Here is a 17,500-nt window from a genome sequence, read left to right as displayed (position 1 = left end):
CATACACAGACACAGACAGTCACACACACACACACTCCAAAATAGGAGAAGAGGGTGAGAAAACAGGAGAGGAACGAGTGAGCGAACGAACGAAAAGCGAACGAGTGTGCTAGTGGGAGGGCTTCCACACACGGGTGTGTTGAACTAGGCCAACCAATCAGCTCTCCTAATCAGGGCCAGGCCTGACACTCCCATCAGGCACTGCTGCAGTTTAATGGACCCGGTTCTCGCTCTAGCTCTCTCTCTCTCTCTCCTGTAGCCTACCACTTGCCTCTCCTGTTTCCCCTCGCCGGTGGAGTGGCGTTTGTTCAGCTTCGCCGCCTTCTTGCTGACGCGTATTCTTTGGGCCGTTTTTTGTGTGTCGGAGCCGCTGTAAACATAATCTGACCGAGCTGCTTTAGTCGGTGCCACAGACCCACTCTCTCCCGACTGACTCACTCACACACTCTCACACACACTCTCTCTCTCTCTCTCACACACACACACACATACACACACACACACACACACACACACACACAGGCACTGAGGTCCCCAGCGCTGCCAGTGCGGGTTTGCTCAGGGCATTGTGTGCATTGGGCTGAGGCCATTCCTAGCTTTCCCAAAAGCCCTCTCAAAGCAAACAGCTCAGCAGCTGTGAAACGCTGCCGTCAATGTGGCCACTGGTGGGTTGTGGGGTGGGATGGGGGTGCGGGGTTGGCATCCGACCTCCACCTTCCAGAAGGTTCTTCCTCATAAACGACCGTGTTTCTCATTTTCTCATGTTGACAAAAGCCCTGACAGAAAAGGAGGCCATTGTGTCGGAGGAGAGGGGGGGAGCTTGTCGAGCCGTTGTATGATTTCACCCCTATTGAACTCTCTCTTTCTTTCTCCATTCTCCATTTGCCTTTCTCTATCTTCCTTTCTCTCCCTCTCTCCACTTCTCCAAAGCAGCCCCCTCTTCTCCCTCCATCCAAGCTCTTACCCTTTTGGCTTTTCTGCCATTCTACTCGCCGGACAAACATTACTTTGTCAGGCTGGCTTAATTAAAATGCCTCGCCTCGAGATTGTGAACTTTACCGCCCGGCTCCACATGGCAGAAGCTCGAGCTGGACGTTTCTGAGAAACGCTGTGAAGACCGCAGGGCTTTTTTTTTTTTGGTTGCTCTGATTGAAATGTGTGAGGGACCCCTTCACGGGCTTCTCTTGTGTTAGCCTTGGCCTTCCACGGTTACCCATGAGAAAAAGCAGTGTGGTGAGGTTGGAGAAGTTCAGGGTGGTGGTGGTGGTGGAGCTTGGGGTGAGGGTGGAGGTGGGGGTTTGGTGGATGGACAGAGAGAGGGAGAAAGAGAGAGAGAGAATGAGAGAGCAGCCAAGAGGAGTGAGTGGAAGTCATCGCTGTGATTTTGACAGCTAATAACACCATGTGGTCTGAGGGTGAGTGTGAGGTGTAAAGGACTCTGCCAAAAGTCAATGGCAGCCTGGTTGAATACACACAAACACACACACACACACACACACACACACATGCATACTAGTGCTTACACATCTGATTAATGAGGGCAAGCTGCCCTCGTGTAAATAGCTGTGAGCTATTCCTCTCTCCTCCTTACTTCACTTTTTCAGTCTCACATCCTTTCTTTTTCACCCTCTACCCCTCCTCTCACTTTTCTTTTTGTCCCATTTTGCTTGCCTGCTTGAGTCTGTCCTCTCTCCTTCTATTTTTTTTTCTTTTGCCTGTTGCCTTCTCACTCTCTCTCTCTCTCTCCTGTAAGGGCAGTGCACATGTCTTGCATGTGCTGTCTAGTCGTTGCCACACGATCCTCACACGGCCTCGTGTTAATTACGGATTATTGCTGAACCGTAAACGGACACTGCAGCGACAGCCAGATACACAGACGGCTGCCCGGCCTGGACGCTGAGTAATTAGTCCCGGCCCCGTGCCCCGTTTGTTCCTGCCCGCGGAACCGTGCTGAAAGAGCCGGGCCCGGAATTGCTGTGAAATTTGATTTCAATTTGCCGCTTTTGTTTGCCCTGGCTTTGAAGTGTGGTGAAAAAAAAGAGAGGGTGGAGCTGGGTGTGAAAGTGTGACTGCTGAAACGTTCTCCATCCTGCGCTACGCCAGGGTGTTGACGGACAGCTGATGGACCAATCACACGGGCCTCTGAGGAACCAAAGGACAGACGCTGGCAGTGGGGCAATGTTTTCCTAAATCTAACTACACACGCCAAACCATGGACAGAATGAAACCATGGACCAAGTGACAGAATGAAAAAAGCCAGAGAAGCGAGAGACTGACAGGAAGAGAAAAGGAAGAAAGGAAGACAGGAAAAAAGGGGAAAAATGAGCACATCCAACAAAATCAAATTCTAACCTAGACAAATTCACAGCATTTACACGTTGAGAGCAAAAGAGAGAGACACTTGGGGTGGATATTTGTGTGTGTGTGTGCGCGTGTGTGTGTGTGTGTGTGTGTGTGTGTGTGTGTGTGTGATATAGGGGAGTTGTACAGTTGATCAGTGTGCAGGACTGTTTGTGGCCCGATAGCCTCCCAGTAAATTGCCTCATCAATCACAAGAGCACTGGGTGGGAGGTAGGGAGAGAAAGAACAGCACTGTATGTCAGGATTTACACACACACACACACACACACACACACACATATGGAGCTGCTTACAGGCTAAACCTTATTAGGGCGTACAGGCAGAGGAAGGGCACCAGATATCCCCCTAACATACACATACACACACACGTGCGCACACACACATGCGCACACACACACACACACACACACACAGACACACACACACAGGCACGTACATAGAGAGTTCCTCTATTCCCAATCGAACCCTCTCAGGTTTTGTGTACCCCCAAAAGAGCAATCATATCCCCATACTTCCCCCATCATCACTCAACACCAGTAGGCCCAGATGAGGCCTTTCTCTCCCCTAATTGGTCACTTCCTAAAGGCTGTGATTAGACAGCACTTTGGAGCAAACTGGCTGTTCCTGCTGCAGTTACGCCGTCCACTGCTGTTGCCATTGTTGGGGAGACTAACGTAGCCTATGGCTTTGTAGAGCACTGCATGGTGTAGTATAGCAAAGCAACGGCCAAAGTAAACCAGTCAGTGGGCCAAAGATGCCACTGAACACTGCAATATCCACTCCTTGCAAAGTGTGTGTGTGTGTGTGTTGGAATGGGGAAAGAGGAAAGAAAAACTGTGAGTGTGTGTGTGTGTGTATGTTGGGGAGAGAGGCAAGCGAGACTGTGTGTGTGTGTGTGTATGTTGGGGAGAGAGGCAAGCGAGACTGTGTGTGTGTGTGTGTGTGTTGGGGAGAGAGAGTGTGTATCAGGAGAGGGGTGGGTGCTGCTCACCTGCACATATCCCACATCCAGAGCAGAGGACTGTGACAGCATATGACTGGCACCCCTTAGCTTCCTCTCTCTCTCTCTCTCTCTCTCTCTCTCTCTCTTTTTATTCTCCTGTCTATCATCCTCTTTTTCTTCCTCCCTCCCTGTCTTTCTCTGTCTCATCCTCCCTTTCTCCTCGCTGTCTTCTCTCCCTGAGTGGTTTGACTCAGCTGAATGACAGAGCATGCAAATGTCAGAGAACAATTCTTTTTCAAAACATGCTCACACACACATTCACACACACACACCACACACTCACCCCCCCCCCCCCCCCCCCCACCTACCCACACACACAAACACATACACACACACAGACACACAACCACCTACCCACACACACACACACACACACATACACACACACACAGTTTTGGAGTTTGATCTCTGAGAATCAGTCACCCTCAGTATGTTTATTCATGAGAAGATGTAGCATGCGTCTTGGTAGAGTTGGTGTGTGCACTACACCACAGCGCTACAGGCATGGTGAGCCTCTATGGCACCTGTAGGGCAGTGGACGAGGTGGCAGGATATGGAAATGTTGACAGTCAGGATGGTGGGTGGGCTGGTGCTGTTGGATACAGGAGGAAGTATCAACATACTCACAACCTAACTCTGTAATGTCTCTAGTTTAAGACACCCCCAACCCTCTAACCCTACACACACACACACACACACACACACACACACACACACACACACACACACACACACACACTCACTCACATACTCACACCCATTCAGAAAAAGAGCTTTTTACACTTTTACTTTAACTAAAACTAATACTTAAACTAATACTTAGCCTGACGTAGCCAGACTCAATTCAGAATTTGAATCTGGTACTGCACCATTGTGATGTGATTATGTTGCGTGTTTCAACTGATACAGAGGATGCCTCTGCACACAATTGAATAGACCTAATCAATCAGAGCAACGAAATATGTGAATCCTGTAGGGAGAACGGCCAAAACATGCCTTTATCATTGTTTTCTTTTAGATTTTTACATGTTTTTGCCCTGTCAATATTTTGTGCAACACATAGTAGCAGAATCTAAACGTCTAGCTGCTGTATTGAGAACCTTTTTGTTGTAAACAAAATCAAACCACAGCAGACACAGGTGACATAGATGATTAGGCACCGTTGCTCATCTGTCCATCATGGTATGAAGCCCGCCCAGACGATTTGGTTCTCAATCGGGCATAAAGGCCTCTCAATGGAACATGTCCAGACCGAGTTTCCCAACACTATGCAGGTTTAGGTATTTTTGCCGACTGTACAGTTCCCTCTAGAGTGGCGATATATTTATATTTTACTCTGCTGTTGTAAATAGCAAACTTCTCATGACTTATCCCCCCTGTACACAATGAAAATGCTTTTGTTGTGGAGGTGAAGGATTAATAACAGACAAAAAGTCTCTATAAATCTCCAAAGAGCTATATCTACTGACAAGGTAATGTTTCACGATTCTTGAGAGATTTGTCGGGCCGCCAGTTCTTGGAAGTTGCATGACTGGTTTTCTTGTTACCGACTCGCTACGTCTATGCTATATAGCTACGCTAGGTGAATGATTTGCCAATTACAAGTTTGTTTAGCATCAAATTGGCTTTGTAAAGGTTATATTGAGGTGAAAATCTTGCATAGTGTTCCTTTAACCAAGACTTCAAAGGAACCTGATGGCTGCTTCCAACAAGGGGACTTGGCATACACAGACACACACACAGACACACACACAGACACACATGCCCAGGTCTCTTCCACACATAATCTCTTTCTTTCTCTCTCCCTCTCTCTCTCTCTTGCTAACTCTAGGTGGGTTTACATGGGCGTGGCGTGTGTTCCTTTTAGAATCTGATTGAACAGCCATGTAAATGCTCAATCAGATAGAGAAATATTGTGGATGCCCATTACTTGTAACATGGTTGGGCTTTCCTTTCTTCCTTACTTCTGGCATGAATAAACATGCATTAGCTCCAAGCTGTTGCTTCATAACTGAGCTGAACAGAGGAAAGATTTGTATTTTGAGCAGATTTCAAACCACACACCAAACAGAAAGAAATATGCGCATGTCACACGGCTATTCCGATTAAATACATTCCTCTATAAAAACATCGGGTCGAATCAGATTACCCTGCCACGTAAACAGTTGGTCCGACGTTTTCAATCGGAATAACTGAGAAGAAAGTGAACGTGTAAATGGAGCTACTCGCTCACTCACTCACTCGCACTCACACACATTTACACACACATACACACATACACATTCACACACTTACATACACACATACACACACACACACTGGCACACACAGACATGCATACACACCACATATATGCTTAAGCTATCTCACCCAGACAACAATGCCAGCTGATGCAGGCAAATCATGCAGTTTCCTCATCCTGTTTGGTGCTTAAACACTCATCCTCCAGCCTCCTGGGAAACTCAGGGGAACGACCCTCTCGTATCTACACACAGTCTACACAAACTCCACTCAGCCTCCGGGCAAACGACCCTTTCATATCAACACACTCCTCAAGCCCTTAAGGCCGGTAGAAGTTGTTATGGCACTATGGCTTCCAATTACTCTCCTTGTGCTGAGTCAGGTTAGAGAAAATGGCCAAATAACGAATGCACAACATTGGTTTTAGCATTTCCAAGGATGTTACAAAGGCCATTTTCAATTTGTTTTATTCTATTCATACAGGAACAGCAGCAGCTAGAACTATCTTGTTATTTGACAGAAAACATGAAGAAAAAAATGAATTGCACTCAAAGGGAACCAAGGAAGATTAGTCCAATCATTTTAGTCCACACATAAAACTGGACTTAAAGACACTTAAAGGCACTCAAATTGAAAACTGATTCTCAACGAGAACAGTTTTTTACCATGGCAATCCACACAAGAACAAACAAACCTTGAGGTCTAATCAAAATACTACACAACTGACCACCAGAAAAGCCAAGTGTTGACTTCTGTTACAGGTCTTCGGGTTCTTTGACTCATTGTGGTCATTTCTGCTGTGTCTCCTAGCCAGCACCTGTGTCTGTTTTCTTGCCTGTGCTGCTCTGGCGTTGGGTGTGGAAGGCCTCAGGGCAGCCAAGCGGCCTGCGGTCAGCACCGGAACGGGACGTCAACGCGCAGCAGACAGGGCTCCCCGCTCTCCTGGCGTCACGGCCCAGGATATTTGCGTTGTGTGTGTGTGTGTGTGTGTGTGTGTACAGTACGACCTGGCATGGTCATTTTTCCAGTCCTCTGAAGAAAAAAAAAAGAAGCAGCGAAGACTGATTGGTGATGCAGAGCTCTTTCCCTTTCCTGCCACTGCACAGAGAAAACCACAAACCAGAATGACAAGGCAAAAACGCTGCCTGACTGACACGGGGAACACTACACATACTGTACACAGCAACATTAAACCTATATGAAGACTACACACACACACACACACACACACACACACACACACACACACACACACACACACACACACACATACACCACAGCAACATTAAACCTATATGAAGACTACACACACACACACACACACACACACACACACACACACACACACACACACACACACACACACACACACACACATACACCACAGCAACATTAAACCTATATGAAGACTACACACACACACACACACACACACACACAGCAACATTAAACCTATATGGAGAGTATACACACACGGCAACATTAAACCTATATGAAGACTACACACACACACACACACGCACACACACACACACACACACACACACACACACACACACACACATACACACAGCAACATTAAACCTATATGGAGAGTATACACACACGGCAACATTAAACCTATATGAAGACTACACACACACACACACACACACAACAACAACATTGAACCTATATGGAGACTACACACACACACACAGCAACATTAAACCTATCATAACTCCCCCTATTACCGTCGGTCCTGTATTTCCGCCGTCTTGCGTGTATGTGTCACATAATATCCATTTCTATACAAACCAAGGCGGCGGATTCCTAAAGAAACGCAAGCACCCACACCATAGGTGTATCTAAATTAGCTATGTACCAAAAATGACATTTTACCGTGACTCGAAGAGCTGTAAACAGTGTTGTAAGGCTGCGTGTACACATCCGGTCTAACCGTTCATGTGCCGTTGAAACGGCGTAAATAGGCGACACACAAGGCCAGCACTAGCCTCCGAGCGTGGTAAACAAATTCGGATATTTCAGGCAGTAAATGCTTCCGTTAAGAACCAAAACAGATTTTGTTCAAATCTAGACACCTATGGCTACTGAAAAATGTAAGGTTCATTTATCAAATGTTATTTTGAAGTATTGAAAAACATTGTTGTTTTAGAATTTTCGAACGAAAGTGGTGATAATTGGAGGCGTTACGATATATGAAGACTGCACACACACACAGCAACAACCTATATGGAGACTACACACACACAGCAACATTAAACCTATATGAAGACTGCACAAACACAGCAAGACTGGACCTATATGTGAATGGCCTATCCTCCTCTCCTTACAAGCACTTTCTGTCTCTTCCTCTCCTTTTCCTCTCCTCTCTCTCTCTCTCTCTTCTTTTTCCTCTCTCTCTCATGGCGCAGAGATAGGGGGATGAGATTGACGTAATTGGTGGAAAGTTTGGAGTTCTCTTTACGTCGAGGGGCCTCTCCATTAAACGCTGCTCTGGCCGCTAATGGTGGACTAATGGGCAGATTCTCCAGACAGGTCTCTGGCACAGCCTCGGCTCTCTCCCCAAAACGCCGCTCACAGCTCCAGAGGACGCCGGCCATGCCAGCACTCCACCCGCCAGACACCCATCTCTCTCACACACACACACACACACACACACACACACAGAGACACACACCCTACACCCCCTATACTCACTCACACACATGCACACACACTCCAGTACACCCCTACACCTCCACACAGCCTATCCTCCTCTGCTCAGGCAGAGTGATACAAAAACCAGAAGAGTTGTTTTACCGTCGCAGGACAAGAAAGGCCCATTGAAGGGGAGAGACAATAGCCTCATGCATGGGGTCTGGTGAAGCCTGAGGGTCATCTCCAGATACTGGACTAAACACTAAAAGGAGGAACTCTAACGATGATGAAAAAGGATTTACACCTCACTTCATGAGGCTACTTATGCAGCTGTTACAAGGCAATCTATTCATCTTAACACTTATAAGATAACTCCACAAAATAGCTTGTTTATTATAATAAGTGGGTTTTTTTCATATTGTTAATAACATTTTGCAAATATAACTTTGGTTCAAGTCAATGGGTTACGTTGAATGGACACTTGTCAAACATCAGCTAAAGCACTGTTTTGTCTGTATCACAAGAACATCTTTGGGAACGGTGTGATAGAACGGTGTGAGTGTTTCCATGCTATGGTGTTCTTATGGGATGAGTAGTCTGGATCTCCTGAGTGTTTCCATGCTATGGTGTTATTATGGGATGAGTTAGTCTGGATCTCCTGAGTGTTTCCATGCTATGGTGTTATTATGGGATGAGTTAGTCTGGATCTCCTGAGTGTTTCCATGCTATGGTGTTGTTATGGGATGAGTAGTCTGGATCTGAGTGTTTCCATGCTATGGTGTTATTATGGGATGAGTAGTCTGGATCTCCTACATTTTGGTTGTCCACCTGTTACATGGAGGCTACACTGGCCACATAACTGAAGCGATCTGCTGCAACAATTAGCTTCCACTATAATCAGGGATGTAGTGCTAAAATAAAAGGAATTCTGTGATCTCGGTGATGTGGACAGCGCCATGCGGATTTTTAAAAAAGGCATTCAGAATATGTTTGATGATGGTGGAGGTTATTGTCCAATGTTTATAACAATACCAGTGGTATTAAATGGTTCCTAGAGTGTTGATGAGTGTGCAGATTGTGTATGTGGATAACCTTGAATTTCCCCTGGGGATCAATAAAGTATCTATCTATCTATCTATCTATCTATCTATCTATCTATCTACAGTGTGATTTTTGAATGTTAAAAGTTGCAATAGGTGGATTGATAAACTCTAACAAAGAGGTGGATAAACTCTATTTCTGAAATTTCAGAGGTGGATAAACTGCATTTACTTGCGTTTAGCCTCCATTACTAGTGATGGGGACGAGACCGCCTATGCCGAGTCCGAGTCAGGACCGAGTCTTTGAAGGGTCGAGACCGAGTCGAGACCGAGTCTGTTGGTTTTCAAATACAGTCGAGTCCGAGTCAAGACCGAGTCTTTGAAGAAGCAAGTCCGAGTCGAGACCGAGTCCTTTAGGAGTCGAGACCGAGTCGAGACCAAGACCATAAAAAAAATTCAGTTTTAATATTCAGAATTTAATATCACCCCAGTTAATAATCAACAGTTAGGCCTACAGACTAAGCTAGATTGGGAATTGTTTAGAGGAGCAGTCTTAACGTCTTAATATGGACTATGCTGACCTACAGACACTCACCGGCAGCAGAGCCATAGAGATAAATAAACGGCTCTGACGGCAGTATCTTTGCCTTTGCACCATGGGATGTCATTTTCAAATAATGCCGGTCAACATTGCATTTTATTATTAATGTTGTTATGTGTTGTCTGTTTTTTTATATGAACATAAAAAATGCGTTGGTCTCGAGGACTCGGTCTGAAATTACGAGTCCTTCTCCTCCCACTGTGGTCCGAGACCGAGTCAAGACCGAGTCTTTGAAGGAACGAGTCCGAGACGAGACCGAGAAAGCAGAAATTGGTCTCGAGACCGGACTCGAGTCCGAGACCGGACTCGGGTACTACATCACTATCCATTACATCCCTGACTATAATCAATGGAACTGGCTACACCAGACGTGATAGCGGTGTGTACATTCAAAAAAATGAGAACAGTCTTCTAAAGCTATTTTTATGCTACGTGAACGGATCGCTTCAGTTGCGTACTTAGTGTATCCGGGGCCTGTAGAGTTACTCTCAGGCAGGGCTAGATATGCACTAACACCATATGTCACATGAGAACTAGTGCTGCTGCTACAGAAAATATCAATAAAGCAGTTAATCAGTTGCGGTATTTACTACTTTGTGAACAAAACCACAACAACTATGCAATACTTAAAAAAAAAACAAAAAAAAAAACATATGAGTTCTTTTATAAAATTGTCAAATACCCACAGAATAAGATGTCGTTTGAGACAACAGATTTGTGTAGTTATGTTGTGCTCCAAGCAAAACCACAGTCTGTTGCCAAGCAACAGACATGCTGTGTGCAGGTGTGTACAACAGGTAAGCTCGGTGAAGCAGAGTAATTCAGACAGCAAAACATCCGACTGCCATTGTAGATAATCATCTGCCCAGAAACACATCTTGTCCTACTTAGTTCCCTGACCAGAACATAATGTGTTATTACAAAGATGCTTTCTGTGGAATTGTATGCTTCTTATTATTTACAGTACCATCTGCCCTTTGCTGTTATCAAGAGGATGGAAAGGCAGTGTTAGATATTACAAGTCATTTTTAGCATTTTTAGCATTTATAGCAAGTATGAGTATATATACTCTTTTGAACCTGTGAGGGAAATTTGGTCTCTGCATTTATCCCAATCCTTGAATTAGTGAAACACACAGTGAGGTGAAGCACACACTAATCCCGGCACAGTGAACTGCCTGCATCAGCGGTGCTCGGGGAGCAGTGAGGGGTTTTGGTGTCTTGCTCAAGGGCACTTCAGCCTACTGGTCGGGGTTCGAACTGGCAACCCTTCGGTTACAAGCCCTAACCAGTAGGCCACAGCTGCCCCATAAATCAATTCTTACTGTATTTAAGGTTGTTGTTTTGCAGATGTTTGGCGGTTCATGAGGAATCCAACAGGTTTTTCTGTCATGTTAAATGAAGATGTGTATGGGTTGTATGGGTTGAACAGAGATGCATCTAGTGGCACACATGCTTGTGTCATGGCTGTGACTCTGGCCTTGGCACGCATGTTGAGAAGTCAGACAAGGGCTCTTAGATTGATCCTAGCCAGCTGGGTATAAACTCCATGCAGATGAACTCACACACACACACACACACACACACACACACCATCACACATACCATCACACCATCGGCAGCTCCAACACATGTAGGCCATGCATCTAGCCATGACAGTTTGTCAGGCCCCAGCGAAGGCAAGACAGGATGGGATGGCTTTACTCCACATAGTAGTGCACCAGTCACACACCAGCTGTGTTTAACCTCTAACCACCCCCCTCCCCTCCTTCCCACACACACACAACATGAGTGAGTGAATAGGATGTAGAACCTGGTAGCATACCTAACACATCTGACCCACATTTGCAGGGCTATGTGATCAGTAGTGCAGTAGTGCAGTAGTGGTCTCTCTCTCTCCCTCTGCAGTAGTGCAGTAGTGGTCTCTCTCTCTCTCTCTGTGTTTGTGCATGTGTGTATTAGTCTGCCTTTGTATCTGTCGGAAAAATACAAAGCCTCAATGTGAATGTGTTGTTAAATATTGTATAACATTTTCAATGTAGTATAGGTTAGTACTGTGGTCCCATGTATACTAATTTCCCTCCATAATCTCTCTGGCCCTCTTTCTTCCTCTCTCTCTGTCTCTGATAGCCTGCTACACCACGGAGTTCCTTTTCTTCCTAAAATGGCCTTTAATTTCTCTTTATTCACAAACTTTACTAGACCCTTGGAGGCGAAGCTGCTTCTGTGTTTGTTTATGACATCACTGGAAAGTGCCCCGTGCAGACGACCTTTCGGTAATGACCTGTAATTACTTTTTTTAAGAGTGTTATAGGCTACATACCCATTGTGCGCCGTCTAAGTGGGAGAATGGGTGATGGCCTGCCGTCCGTTTCATTGTTTAGATGGAGCCATGGGTTCATGGCGACATTCCGCATAAATGTATCTCTGACCACGTTTTCCTAAAACCGTTATTACATTCAAATAAACAAGGGCAATTAAACTCGCTGCAAACAAATAACACATAACAAGACACTATTTTTATCCCGATGGAAACAACTGGCTTCCTTTTCCTCTTCTGTCCGGACGGGGGCAGTGTAATCACAATCCAAACTGCTCAGCCTTACCGCAAGCGAAATCTGAGCGCTGTCAAAGAATCTTATCCCAATTGAAGTTCTTGGTAATGGAGAATGTTTATTTTTCCCTTCTCCTCCGAGTATTTGCTCGACTCTAAATTAAGTTAAATTATATGCATACGAATATAATAAGGTCAGGGTATTGTTGGGGGTAAATTATAGAGTTGTGGACTCCAAATGGAACAGTGCGCCAGGCTCACTTCAGCAAAGGCTACAAGTTACCGTAACTGGAAGAAAAAAGGGCTAAACTTAATTATGAACTCTTTATTTATGGATTGCACAATGATACGGGGATACACCACAATAACCAACAACCTTGAATCAACTGGGGGGACTGCGAAACCTGAACTCATTGTAGCTAGCTTAATTGGTGTATTGACTGATTTTTTTTGTTTTGTTTTGGAACTATTTCCCTTAATTGCACAGAACAAATAATGAACATGGAACTGAGAAAGAATTAGCCCTGGGCTATAATTAATTTTGATAACCAGTAGTTATTTTCAAACTGACAGATGTTTACTACTAGGAATTTGTTTTTCTGTTTATTCATGTATCTTAATATTAAATATGATAGTTTAACAGACTGAGCCAGGAACCCGTGGATGCAGACTTGCCTTTATTGCACAACTTTATCAACTCTTGCATTTAGTCATGGCTTTGCAATCTTCGCCAATCTCAGTCTACTTCAAATCTCCATTTCAGCTTGGAAGTGAAGTTTGAAGAGCCCAAACTTTGGTGACATCACACGCCAGCGGACCAGTAGGAGACTGGATCAAGACTTCGGGGGCCGGGGAGAGACTGAGATTCTCCTGCATGCACGCGCTCCCCGAAACTTCTGCTTGTGTTCTTGTGTTCTCGGAAGCTTTTGCTGATGGAGCGGAGGAATGCCAAATCTTACCCTTTCAGAAAGCCTTCTGCTCAACACCACTTTCACTTGGGGAAATCTTTTGGATCACGCAAACTTTTCGCTTCTCTTTGAAGGAGAGTAACTTTTAAGGAAAGAACGGGAGGGATAGGATTTGTTAACGCACTCTCTGGATGATGGATATGCTGGAGATATCTGCGCATCTGTAAACTCCAAACTTTCAACAGTTATTTTTTTTTGCTCTTGTTAAGTGGTGCAGAGGACGTCAAAAAACGGACGGGGTTTTGAATGGGAAGTTTTTACAAAGAAGCCAAGAGAATAAGTTTGTGAAGTTGGAGAGACTACTTTTAATCTGTTCCTTCCCCGGCTACCCTCACGCTCCCTTTTAAGACATTTGTGATATACGCACGGAACTTGGTCATCCAAACTACCTGCGGATTTATCAAGTACTTTTTTTCATTGGGTAGATATTGTGAATTTCTGTCTGTTCGTTTCTTCCCAAGCTTGCTCTCTCGTTGCGGATATGTTGGCGTCTGCGCGGGGGAGGTGGACCGTACTGAGGTGCTGGGGAAGCCTGCTGCTGCTCTGCGGATTGCTGTGCAGTGTGGCGGTGGATGGGTGCCCCCATAAATGCAGTTGTTCTGGATCTCATGTGGATTGCCAAGGTCAAAGCTTCCGCACCGTGCCGCGGGGAATCCCCAGAAACGCCGAGCGCGTGTAAGTATAGCGTTTTGAAGCAGCTTTGTTATCGGGTTTTATTGGCTGCGGGTGAACCCGAGACTGCGGTTAGTGAATAGTGCTCTCCGCCCGCAGACAGCGCTCTTGTCCCCTGTTGTTCTAGGATTTGTCATACCTGCCACCTGTAACCTGTTCCCATCTTGACAGGCTATAGCACAACTAATGAAGACAATATGATCTCCCCGAGTCATAATAACTTGATGCTAAAATGTCTAGAGAAACAAGCTAGCTAAAGCTCTGCATCTCTGTTATAACCGAAACAATGTGATGTCTGTTGTGCCCTTATTACAGAAATGCCGCTTCATAATAGAGTAACCTTATTTGTGTACCGTTGTGTATTTGTAAATCGTTACAAATCAGTGCTGGTCTAAATAAATAACTTTGCTTTTACCGACTGAAATACATTAATTTCCATCTATCAGAATAATAATCAACAGTCAGGCCCTTAGCCCTGCGAACTCACATTCTCCAAATATGCTTTCAAATCTGCAGTTCTCTCACTGCGCCGACCTTGTCTACGAGCCAGTGCCTTGGTAATTGCCACTGCAATATGTAATTTAACAGGATGGCTGATTACGCCCAAGTGCAGCAGTTCCTCGTGTTGAACCGCAGGGTGGGCTTACTTTTTGACTTTTGAATTGAATTAAAATGCGAAAAGAAGCTGGAAGTAGCCCCGAGGTAAGAGCGCAACAGGGCATTCACAAGACTTTTCAGTGTATCTACTTGAGCGACTCTGTCGACCGGCCTAAATTGTTGTGTATATAAACAGTATTGCCACGATTAATCATGGCAAGAAGTGTGTGTGTGTACCTTGGCACAGTTCAGCTGAGGAACCGCAACCCTATTAAGACACTCTCTGTGGCGGTGCCTGAATCCCGTTCTGTCCGGGTGAGCGTGCTCCTGCCAACCGGTGATTTGGAGAGTGAATTGTGGCTTTTCGTATTTTTTTTTTTTTTTTTTTTACAACGACCGAACCGGAGCACCGGCGCGGAGCACAGTTTCCACCTGTGGCAGGGCGCCCGACTTGGGCGAGCAATGGATGCCATTACTTACCATAACGGGGTCAAGGACTGCAGGCGTTAGAGAATGACTGTAGCCCTGCAACAATAAACACGGATCTTTTCTTTCGAAACACACGAATGCCAAGCTCCGACGTTGACCTGGGGGGTCGTTTGACCCCTTTGACCTCAGGAACTGGAGAGGGCTTGCGAGAGGAATTTTCATTCTAAAGAAAATAAATACCGTTTAAGAGCCGCTGCTGTGGTCTGGAAAAAAGAGTGTTTATGTTTTTAAATGTGTTTAGTCAAATTCGCGCCCCATTTAGAGACGCAGCGAAGAGGTGCTTACTTGCTTTTAGTGAAATTTGTCACGGTTGTTCCGCAAGGGGCCGGTGACTGAGTCGGCTCGCTGGGGTTAGTGACCCGGTCAGGCATTCGAGCCTTCCGCGGGGAGCACTAAATTTAACAGAAGGCTTACGCGCAGTCACTTTAGTAAGGCATTACTTAGGGGCTATTGAGAACCAGGTGGAGCTGGCACCGCCTCTCTCGGGAGCAATTTTCACGCGGCCACTATTTCCATATTAACCCGCAGCGCTGATTTGGCAGAAACGGTGGAGCGCTTTCTCCGGTCGCGCTTGCCCGTATTACGGCCGCATCTCAGGGACGGAAAACATTTCCTATAATAAATGTTTATTTACTCGGTAACTCAAGAGTTCAGTTCTTTGGCTTATTAGGAGGTTTTCCTGTCGGCAATAGCAACTGCTCACGCTTCTCCTATTCTCCTCTCTCCCCAGTGTAGTCCCAGTATTTCTCTGTCGCCCTCCCTCCCTCACTTCTCTCCGCATCTCACTTCTTTACGCAGAGTTTTGTCTTGCCCATTGCTTTGCTGTTCAACAGAAACGTCACTCTTCACGTCCCGTGGTGATTGTTAGCACCCAGATCCAGCTTCTCCAGACACATGTGAATAAACTGTACTAGACTAGTTTTTGGTCTTGCTGCAAAACAAGAGAGACGCATAGAGGGAAAAAAATAGAGAAACAAAGAATTTTGAGGTATCTGTTTACAAAGAGACAAACCATATGAACTGTTTAGCTAAACAGTTGGCGATTAATTTAATAGTTAACAATTAATTGATTGATCAATTACTTGTTGCAGTCCTAATACTGACAGAGACAGCAAAAAGGAAGAATAGGAAGTCAGTAACTTAACAGAGAGACAACAACATAGAGATAGATAGATAGATAGAGAGAGAGAGAGAGAGAGAGAGAGAGAGAGAGAGGGGAAATGAAAGAGAGGGAGATGAAGAGAGTATATGTTGTAGAGCGTAAGCTGTATGTGGGTCTGGAATGTGGAAGCGTGGAGAACCAGTTCTGTGTATTTTGAACATGCAGCCAGCAGCAGCACTAGAGCAGGTCAAAGGTCATGACTCACAGAGCAGCAGCCAGGACGGCTGGATCTGGACAGCTCACCTAGACACACACACACACACACACACACACTACAGTAGACCCAGACAGGATTGCTCAGCTCACCTGCACAGACAGACCAGACTGGACTGCTCAGCTGAAAACACACACACACACAGTCACACACACACACACCATACCGGACTGTGGCCAGCCACTGATGAGCTCTCTCCATGAGGCCACTGTCCCAGCTCTTCCAGCTGTCATTCAAATTCATCGCCACGGCAATGGGGATCCCAGATGTGCAGCTCCTGTGCCATGTGCTCTGTTTCAATCAAAAAACAATTAGACTCTGGAAACAGACTGACACACGCACACACTCAGACACTCACACACACACACACACACACACACACACACACACACACACACACACACGCCTCCTGCTCCAGAGATATGACAGGTCCCGAGCTGTTGAACTCAATTGCTCCTAACAAGCAGGGTATTTTTAATATCGCACTGTCTTTCAGATAACTGTAATAGGAGACCCCTGAATGCAGACCTGCCAAACCTCCAAAGGCCTCACTGCTCTCAACTGTTTCTCTCTGTGTGTGTGTGTGTGTGTGTGTGTGTGTGTGTGTGTGTGTATGTTCCACTCAGACCGATCCAGTAGGTGACATGGTGAAGGCGTAATTGAATTTGTCTGTTTGGAAGTAGCACAGATTGTTATCTCTCGCTTCTGCTCTCATAAAAATGACTTGCATTGCTGCGCATTTTGGATTTGCTGTCAAGGCTTTGTCCATATGCTCAGTGAATGGAGCTGTTATTGTTTCACTATTTTAATGTGTGGGTCAGTGACCTTCAGGGTATGTCCTCACTGGGACCACCTGACCCTTTGACCTTTGGCACCGTTAGCATCATATGCTAGCAGACAAGATGAAGTAGCAGAATGCCCTCCTGATGAGATTCTGCGGTGTGTGTGGTGTGCTAATC

General features: G+C 45.6%; 1 protein-coding gene across 1 annotated transcript in view; it reads left to right on the top strand.

The window, feature by feature from the left end:
- The first annotated feature begins 13,290 nt into the window (after positions 1-13,290).
- The window catches only part of LOC121682496 (slit homolog 2 protein-like), a 198,064-nt gene continuing 193,854 nt past the window's right edge, over positions 13,291-17,500 (top strand). The window contains exon 1 of the mRNA XM_042062652.1: positions 13,291-14,082. Within this exon, the coding sequence (XP_041918586.1) occupies positions 13,889-14,082 (194 nt within the window). The 5' untranslated portion in view covers positions 13,291-13,888. The remainder of the gene's footprint in view (positions 14,083-17,500) is intronic.

This window comes from Alosa sapidissima, chromosome 14 (genome assembly GCF_018492685.1).
Source record: "Alosa sapidissima isolate fAloSap1 chromosome 14, fAloSap1.pri, whole genome shotgun sequence".
Lineage (NCBI taxonomy): Eukaryota > Metazoa > Chordata > Actinopteri > Clupeiformes > Clupeidae > Alosa > Alosa sapidissima.
The sequence above is the reverse complement of the archived record's forward strand: the minus strand, read 5'-3'. Positions and strand labels throughout refer to the sequence as shown.